This window comes from Hetaerina americana, unplaced genomic scaffold (genome assembly GCF_022747635.1).
Source record: "Hetaerina americana unplaced genomic scaffold, ioHetAmer1.1.p SCAF_1, whole genome shotgun sequence".
Classification (NCBI taxonomy): domain Eukaryota; kingdom Metazoa; phylum Arthropoda; class Insecta; order Odonata; family Calopterygidae; genus Hetaerina; species Hetaerina americana.
In genome coordinates, this window is record NW_027286069.1 from 93,482,044 (window position 1) to 93,492,217 (window position 10,174).

Consider the following 10,174-nt stretch of genomic DNA (forward strand, 5'->3'; position numbering starts at 1 on the left):
TTGCACTAAACCTCGCTCCGTGTCAGCAATATCTCAAACATTTAAATGGTGATCTTCCCGAACAATCTTAGTGCGAACTGTATCAATGTTAACTTGGTTTGTTGACGTATAATGTCGTCCAGGTCTGGGATCTTCAGCTGTCAATTTTCTGATCCTTTAAGTGAATCGTTCGTAGTAATGCGCTCTGCTCATAGTCTTTCCTAAATGGTTGATGAAACAAACCACACTTCATCTAGAGGTTTCTGGTAGTGTTAGATGGTACCTGAGTGTGGTAGACAAGTCGCCTGAAACATATTGCACAACCTAAATGTTTTTCTGATACAATTGGAGTAAATTCAGAGTTTTCAGTTCTTAGTATGTTAAATTTCAGATTTATTTGAATTAAATTAAAACTATTATCTATTTTTCCTCGTTAATAAGGTTAATTCGACATTTTTGCGTAGAAAATTAGTATTCTATGTATGTAGTCATCCTCATGGTTAACTGTTTGCGGATATCCACGCATTGGAAGTTAAAATGAAGCTTTCCATCATTAAAACCTTCGTAAATATTATATCATAGGGACACCTAGTTTCATGACTCATTTTTGTACACAATTTTATCTCCAGACGTACATTCATCTTGTGCCGAATTTGAAGTTGCAAAGGTAAGATAAGAAGGGGCAATCAGCTAACTTTCCTCTTTCGGATACCGTTACTCGGATCATGAGTTTCTGAATCGAGAACTCCGATATAATATTATCATGACTTAGATAGTGAGGCTCAAAGCCTTTCGAAAGTGATGCAGTTACTTAATCGGTGAACTGCTGTTGGTGAGAGGTCCTCGACGATTATGGACATTCCAGGAACGTCGCGTTCCTCACCCTCATCCAGGAGAGAAGTGCCAGCCGAACCATTTTCGTTCGTCTCCATTTCTGAGGATTCAGGTAGCGTTGCTGAAAATTTTTTTATTATAGTCTCCTGATTCTGTTCACGTGGAAAAGGTCCATGCGCCTGCGTGACGTCCTTGGAGTGGAGGTCCCACACTCACGCTAATCTTCCTCTCTTCTTACGTGCATCCGCCTCACTAGAATTTATTTCACTATGGGAGTCCCGTTGCAAGAGCGTTGTTCCCAACTCCTAAGACTTCACTTGGACTTCATTTTTGAAATTTTTTGAAGCTCGTTCTTGTCATTATGATAGATTGGTTTGATAATGATGAAAAAGTGGTGAAACCAATAATTTCGCGGTATCTTGCGAAATATTTTGATCCCTTTGATAACATTTTGTATTTAGACAAAACTAGTGATTTCACAAAAACTCGAAAATAACCGTAACAACAAAAAATCTTTGATACACAATACTGCTCTAAATCGGAAGTAAATCTTTAAACATAGTATTGAATAATTTATCACAATGCAGTATTATTATACATTTAAATTACTTTAGATTTTGGGTTCATTATCCTCAACAATAAGATCATCTAAATCTGCTTATGAACAAACTTCACAAATTTAATGGTTTCAGGCTCCACTTTGTGAAAATTCAAGCTCAATGAATAATTAAAATATTTATTTTTTCACAGATACCTAATTTAAAAATCGTTCGTTCTTGTAGAAGCAAAACTTAGGTGTTTTACCATCATGTCATAGTAATTTTAAGGATGACATACATATATTTGCTGCCAGCGTTTATCAAACTAGCTCTTAGAAAACTTAACGCTTGGAAGTATCTCAAAAATGTGTAGAAAATATGCTATTGATTCTTAGTTAGGCCACTCATAAATACTCTGTGTGCATTTAAGATCCTTTCCCAGAAGAATAGGTTCAAAAATTGAATCAGATGTAAAGAACGGATGAACAGTTCCCGAAAACTATTGTGAGGAGCAGATAAATGATTACTGCGTAATAGGGGTCTTATAAGGTAGGAAATATCAAGTTCTGGATTTTATGTATTGCGAAGGTATCAGTCGCGCGAAGTATTTATATGCGCTATTTCCAAGAAATGATCAAAACCTTATTATAAACATTGGAAGGCCAGAAGACGATGACAAAATGAGGCAGATAGAAGCCGAACAGATTAAAGGATCGATTTTTCCCCGGAGCAGCGATAAAGAGAGAGAAAGATCAGCGTACACCTATGCCCCTTCTTACCGATCCTATGTAGATAAGCAGATCACAAAAGCCTGAATGGAAATTAATTCAGAAAACTTCAGTCAAACCATTAATGGATAAACACGGTTTAACTGATTTATTTCTTGATACGTAATAATATCTTGTCTTGAGTGTCTCTTAGACTTGGACACACATAGAACTCTAGGTTTATCCACTCCTCTCAAACCATTAACTCCTCACTCATGTTTCGGTACTTGATGTTTCGATCCTTATCCATTCCCTCAAAATAATCGGTTTGTAGAGTAGTTGTAGTTTTTCATACTTGTACTTGTTTGCTGCCGAGATATCCAAACAACATTCTTTAATGACCCAGTCATTCCTCACCTTATCTCACCTATTTTTACCACAAACACCGCTCAAGTACTAAAAGTGCGTTTTAAGTACGGATGTTAATGGAAAACTTTGTCTTATTTCCCTGCTAATCAAAACTCACCTCTTTATTCCATGCGCTTCTCTTGGTGATTTACTTTGAGAGTGAAGAGTTATGAGGGCTAGTTTAACCAGTTGAATCGTTTCAGAATCTGCTACTATTTTGAGTAATTTATCGTACATAAAAGGGTGTCTACTAAGTCACCTTTCGACGAATGTACTCCAAAATTCTGCACGGCCTCAATAATTTTTCCTCTACACTATTTAAAACGCTGATCTTGAAATGGACGAAGTAAAAGATATTCTGAACAATTTTGAAATTTCTTACTTTTGATATTCTTTTATTGATAAAGCGTCGTAAATTCGCTTTCCATTTCTAATATCTCACTTATATTTGCTTGGCTCCTCATTTTCACTGTGTATAAAATGTTTTTGGGTGAGCCTACCTGCCCCGAGTGCCAAATTAAGCTCAAATGTACCAATGGCCCTTAAATACTCCTTCAGCAATTTTCTAAATGGACATGAAAAGTGTTCAAACAAAATATTCTGAGGAGTCACATTTTACACGCTACGAGCAAGTAAAAAAAATCATTTTTAACTAAACAATTAAGTTATTATGCGGAGGTATAATATTCTAAATCCTGTGTTCGCATTAATTTTTCGATTTGCTTTTTTCATTTTCGTAAATTGAGGGAAACTGCAAGATTTCATATCTTTCCTTTTTCCCTAAGTTGTCTCGACTTCTAAGTAGCCGAGGATGGGATTTAAATGTTTTCGGACCTTTCTTAAAGATGCCCTTCTGTAACATTTATATTTCGATTACTTACAGGTGCTGATACAGATAGTTGTGAAAGTGACAGCCATGAAACTCCAGAATATATCCCTGCGGTAAGTTTTCTTTAATCTCTTCCAATAATATTTGAAGAGCAAACTTCCATTCATAACTCCTCCATTAATTTTATTATTATTAGGTAATCTACCAGTTAAGGTAGGTTTTTGGATGGACATAATTACTAATTAAATAATTTGTGACCCCTAGCAAAACACAACATCCTACTCTACATCAGGTCCTTCTTCATCTCTGAGTACTTTCTTCCTCCCTTCATCCCGTCCAGCATCCCTATCCTGTTCCTTCCCTTTCCTCGTTTGCCTAACATTCTCCCCTCAATTACAGTCTTCAACATCCCGCTGCCGGTCAATATCCCCTTCATCCACTTTTTCTGCCTCCATAGGATTTCTCCCAACAAACCCCTGTCCTCGCCCACCATACCAAGTACTTCCTCATTTGTTTTCTTCTCTGTCCATTTCACCTTCTCCATTCTTCTCCAAACCCACATTTCAAAAGCCTTCAGTCTACGTCTATCCTCCTGCTTCAATGACCACGTTTCCGCACCGTACATAGCTACCCTCCATATCAAAGTTTTTACGAGTCTTTTCTTAATATCCTTACTCAACGTCCCCGTCATCAACTCCCTCCTTGTGAAAGCCTCTTTGCCTAGCGCAATTCTTCTCCTTAGCTTCCTACTACTTAGACCGTGTTGGTCCAAAACACTTCCGAGATACATAAACTGTTCTACCTGCTCTAGTTTTTGCCCTCCTATTTTAATGTTTAGCTTATCCATTTTCTTTCTGGAAAATCGCATTACCATCGTTTTTTATTCACTGAATTTCCAATTCACTCAGCAAAGCTTGCAACCCCTTGGCTGACTAACAAACTAAAGCTTGGTCATCAACACATTTTATGAATTCCCCACCCATTTTCATTCCTACCTCCAGTTCTTCCCATACCTCTTTAATCATTTCCTCTGTTCCTAACACTGCCCATCCGGACTCCCCGTTCCCCACTCGCACTTGAGCAATCTGAGACATGTACAAGTTGCGGATTAGCCTCCTTTCCCTCCAATCTATTCCTATTTTCTGCAATATACCCATCAGTTTTTCCCAATTCACTCTATCAAACGCTTTTTCGAAATCTACGAAACAGGCAAATACCTCCTGGTTGTGTTCGATATTCCTCTCGATTAATAATCTCATTACCGCAATGACATCACGCGTACCTCTCCCCTTCCTAAACCCAAACTGATCATCCCCTAAGTAAACATTTGCCCTACTCTCTATTCTTTTGTTTATGATCCTGAGAACAACTTCAGCTGCCTGGGATATCAAACTTATCGTCCTGTAGTCCTCACATGATGTAGCCTTTACCTTTTTCGGAATAGGAACTAAAACTGATCTCACAAATCTTCCGGCCAGATTCCTTCCCCATAAATACTACGAAACAGCCCATGTAGCCTTTTCCTCCCACATTTCCCTAAACATTTCAATAGTTCCGCAGGAATGTAATCCGCCCCCACGGCCTTATTTAGTTTCATCTCCCTTAATGCCCTTTCTATTTAATCGTCGAGTATGCCTGGACCTAAGCTGTCTTCCTCTACGTCATGGTCATTTTCTATGTCTAACTTTGTTGGTCTAAGTTCTTTACTATACAGTTCTTCTATATATTCCTTCCATCTCCCCTGGATCTTTCCTGTGTCAACTATTACCTTACCCGCCTTATCTCAACTGTTAGCATAGATCTCCCTTTCTTTTTTCCCGATAAAGATTTAACTTTGCTGTAAAGCGTACCGATTTCACCCTTCCTCTGCAGATTTTCCAGGTCGTCCACCATGCTTCTTTTGCTTAATCTGTCGCCCGCCTCAATTTATTGTTTAATTCTTTGTACTTCATTTTGCCTAACTCTGTATTGGCATTCTTCCATTTTCTCCGCTCATCCATCTTTGTAATCATCTCATCCGTGATCCATGGTTTCCTAGTCCTTTTAGCGTTAACGGTTCCAATAGTGTCTTTTGCGGCTATAGACAACCCTTTCTTGATACTTTCCCATTTTTCTTCGATAGTACTTAGCTCTTTACCATGCCTCATGATTTCCTCTACCGCCTGTTGGTACTCCTTCCTTTTCAAACCATTAAATGCTTCTACATTCCATTTTCTAACTCGCCGCCCATGCCTTATCTTTTTGAAACGGACGCTACATTTCATAACAACTAAATTGTGGTCGGAGTCGGCATCCGCTCCCGGGAAGCTCTGCGAATTTATCACATTGTTCCTAAACCTGTGTCTAACCAGGATATAATCTAGCTGATACCTTTCTGAGTCACCTGGCATTTTCCATGTATACCTGCGTCTTTTGTGGTGTCTAAACCAAGTGTTGGTGATGACTAGCCCCTGTCTCCTGCAGAACTCAACTGCTTTCTCCCCGCGGTCATTCCTCGTGCCTAAACGGTAGTCCCCGACCTCATCACCATCTCTTCCTTCGCCTACCGTTGCATTCCAATCCCCCATCACTATCAAATGTTTTCCTGCAGGAACACACGCGATCATGTCCTCTAACTGATCGTATATCCTATCGACCTCTTCTTCCTAATGGTTGCTCGGGGGCATGTATACCTGAATCATAACCAAGTTCGTCGGTTCTGCTTTTATCTCTACTAGTAATAATCTATCCGTTACCTGCTCTATGTTGACTACGCTTCTTCCTATCTCTTCATTTAATTCTATGGCAACCCCTCGTTGGCTATCGTCCCCGCCGCTGTATATTATTCTATACTGATCACTCCAGTAATCCCCGCTATCCTTCCATCTCACCTCGCATTGACCCAAAATATCTATTTTTCCCCTTTCCATCTCTCGCTTAACATTCTCCAATTTCCCTGTCCTCATCATTGTCCTAACATTCCACGTTACTATTCTAACTAATGTGGTCTTCTTCTCCTGCGTCTTCTGTCCTGCTGCTGCTGGTTTTCCCTTGCAAGGGTTTCGTAGGATGACGACCGCGGAAGCCTTGCCTCCCCCGCTGCCGGGCACGACACACGGCTGATTGGGCCGATCCCCGTAGTTGCCAGGACTCAAAATCTCTGTATAGTCCATCATGTTAATCTTGGGAATGATAATTGAGGTGGTTTCCCGTTGCCTTCCTCAATAGTGTTTTTAACGTGACACCGTCACTTACTGGCCGCCCCACTGGGGTCGGACGCCATTGCAGCCGCCTCACTGAGAAACATACGCTGCATGGACTACCTTTCGTCTGGCTCCTAACCTTCGACCTCTCTGGCATGGGTGACCCTACCAGGAGCAATTATTATTACTCCTGCCAGCACAGCTCTTGGGGTCATCGGAACGCACAAGCCCTTCCACCACGTCAAGGTTGAAGCCCGGGGAGGGAACTCCTCCATTGTGGACTAAAATACATACTATCTTTTTTTTAGTCCAATTGAGCTGTAATTGAGATAAAAGAAAAAATAATCATAATATTTGCACATTTAAGTATTTGAAGTCTTACTTTTTACTTCTGGCAATCCTCATCAATAATTTTCGAACCATAAATTGGTTGACTGCAACCCTCTCTTTCAAAACATTGTCTATACTCTCCTCTTCCTCACTTTTTTGTGACTTTATCTTCTTTCGAGTATTTTCTGCCGCCTTTCTCTTACTTTCTGCACTTATGTTTTTCATTACTGTTCTAAGTTTCTCGCCGATTATTTTCCTACTCGTACTTCTACGTATTGCTTTGATATCCGGAGTTCTTTTCTCCTCTCAATTATTTGCCTCTTCCATTTCAGTTACGCCTACAAATAAAGTCAAATCTCCAATACGAAAAAATGTACATTACATGTTATCTGAATAAATTTCAGGGATAATATATTCTTTCAATACCATTTACAAACTCTAATGATTTATAAGGATTAATTAATACTTTATAAGGATATTAGACCGAAATTCATCTTTGAGAACAAATGATACCAGACATAAACTTCTAACGGGTTTCCTCTGGTTCCGGGAGCTAATTAACTAATTATCAAATTTCAGTTTTATAGCGTGTCTAAAAGTATTATGATAACCCTTGTCCCCAATGAAGCAACTTTCTTAAGCAGCTGAAAATTACAAGGATTAAGGGTTACAAGAAATTCACCAGTCAATATTTCATAGTCCACTTTTCAAATGTCCTGCTTTTCTAATAATTGCATAAAATGATACATTCCACGCGGAGATCGTAGGATTTTGCAATAATTTGATAATGCTAAGGTGGATTTCAAATATGGTTGCGGGTGGAGCTTGTGACTCAGGGTGGCCCAATGTAAGTGCCTATAGGGAGGTGAAATAAGACGTAACAACTACTCCGCTCCTATAGACTCTTTGCACTGCAAGAGAAACGCTGGGCTACACGACGAGCCGCACGCAGCCACGAATGCTACTTTGTCATTCCACTCGGTGGTTTTCTCTATTTTGATTCATAATATTTAAGAGAAAGTAAATTACTGACACGGGCCAATTCCAAATAAAATCTTATCTGGCGAATATTCTGCCTTCAGTACCTATTGCACTTATCTTCATACGTGTATTCTTGTCCGAACCTCCCTTGAGAGGTTTAACTCGAGTCGCTCAGAAGCTTATTCTCGCTCTCGGTGTGAGAACAGGGTTGATCTAAGAAAATTCGATGATATATACTTTTATTCTGATATAGTCTTACTATTTGCTCTAAAGGTATTACCGGAGGGAAGTAGTGACCTCCACATCAAGGTCTTGGATAATGATCCGGATGCCGTGAGGGACTTGTTAAATAACAACGCGGACGTCAACGCGAGAAATTTTAAGGGTTGCCCTCCTCTACTCTACGCGGGCACCACACTGATGGCTGATGACACAGATGGCATACGGAAGTATGAAGAAGTTGTGGCAGCCCTGGTTCATTCGGGGGCCGACTTGAGCGTGGTCGGAGAGGTCTCCGTACGCTGTAGGATGTGCGAACAAGACCGAGGCTCCACGCGACAGAATTTCAGGACAACTGCGCTACTCACGGCTGTCGCCCTCCGCTCTGTTCTCGCCGTTGGCGCACTCTTGAGGGCTGGTGCAGAACTCATGCAGAGGGCTTCGGGCATCACTGTAACCCACCTGGCAGCCAGCTCTGGTTCCAAGGTGCTTCTCCAGTTCGTACTCGACCCGAACAGTGGCAACAGGGAACTTTTGCTGAATCAGATAAATGACAGGGACGCTAATGGCTGCACTCCTACTCATCACGCAGCTGAGTCTGGGTCCCATGATTGTGTCGAGCTCTTGATTAAACTGGGGGCAAATCTGAGCATAAAGAATAATTCGGGAATAAGCGTAATAGAGGCCATACTGGTCCTTATACCCCGCCCCAAGTCCTTTCTGCTCTCTGTGCTCGATTCTTGCATTTGCGGGAGCCAGAAGATAGAACCTGGGAAGAGAGGCTACATAGTGAGGTTGGATTTCCGTATGCTTTGTCCTGACCGGTGCAAGACCCAGACGGACGTCCTGAGCGCAATTTTCACGTCCCGTCATCTCCCGAGAGAAATGTGTCGCAGTATTTTCAAGCATCCTCTTGTTGAGGCTTTTGTTTACTACAAATGGCACAATCTGCGACATTTTTTTCTGGGAATACTCCTGGTGAACTTGTTATTTGTCCTTACTCTTACGGCTTTTGTTTCCATGCTGTTTTATTATCGTGTAGGTAAGGAGGTAATGGTGATCGGTCTGATTCGATATGGACACTTTATTATAGCTCTTGTTGTTATGCCAATCAATATAGGACAATTTGTCATACGTTTTGGCTATTACAGTAGACACTATGAAGCTTTAACCCATTTACTTAGCGCAGCAATGTCTGTTATCTGGACCATTGCGAGCATTTTTCAGTACTATGGGATTTATTGCGGTGTTGAGGCACCACATTGGATGAGAAACTTGCTTGCCTTGCAATTACCTCTTGCGTGGGCTGGACTAATGCTAATGCTAGGGAGACTGAATGTAGTGGGTTCTAAGGCAACGATGTTTGGCTTTGTACTAAAAAATGCTCTTCTCACTTTTGTCGTTTTAGGGTTCATTATCGTTGGATTTTCAATGAGTTTCTTTATTCAGTTCTATGATACTTCGCCTGAAGTCTTTGGAAATCCTTGGCTCTCTTTTGCCAACACATTGGTGATGATGACTGGGGAGTATGGATACATGGATTTATTTGGCACAGAAGAAAAGATCGAAAACCTCCCCATAGTTAGCCGGGCTATATTTCTTTCTTTTGTCTTGGTGGCAACCATTGTACTTATGAATTTAATAATTGGCTTGGCTGTATCTGACATACAATCCCTTTCTGATGAAGGGGAGTGGCGATGTATCAAGAAAAAAGCTGAGTCAGTGGATTTGCTGGAAAACCTCCTTCCAGATATTGCTTACCGTGGAAAATTGTCACGTAAAGTTAAAATTCCCGTGTATGGAAAGCCAAAAGATAAAGGATACGATAAAACACAAGTTTTACCAAAAATAACTCTTAAAGCTCTGGTGAATGTTGCAACGAGAGAAAAAGCAAGAGAATTAGCTAGGAGGAGCCAAATAGCGGAAAAAATCTCCATCACATTCCCACATGCACCAGAAGGAACACTCAAGCATGAAGTTTTCAACACAATAGATGTATTTATGCAACAAATTTCTCATGTGCTATCTTTACATTCAATAGAAACATGTGCCGACGTTGAGGTCCCTGGAATTATAAGACCCAAAAAGAACCATCTTCAGACCATTGCGAGGAAAGTTATGGAGAAAAAGCAAAGATTCCGATCAAATCAAACAGAAGATGAGTGA

At 40.5% G+C, this 10,174-nt stretch overlaps 1 protein-coding gene across 1 annotated transcript; it reads left to right on the forward strand.

Moving 5' to 3' along the window:
• Positions 1-831: 831 nt before the first annotated feature.
• Positions 832-10,174, forward strand: LOC139691699 (transient receptor potential channel pyrexia-like). Its single transcript, XM_071589582.1, has 3 exons — positions 832-925; positions 3,351-3,409; positions 8,063-10,174. The coding sequence occupies exons 1-3, from the start codon at positions 832-834 to the stop codon at positions 10,172-10,174; spliced, it is 2,265 nt and encodes a 754-aa protein (XP_071445683.1).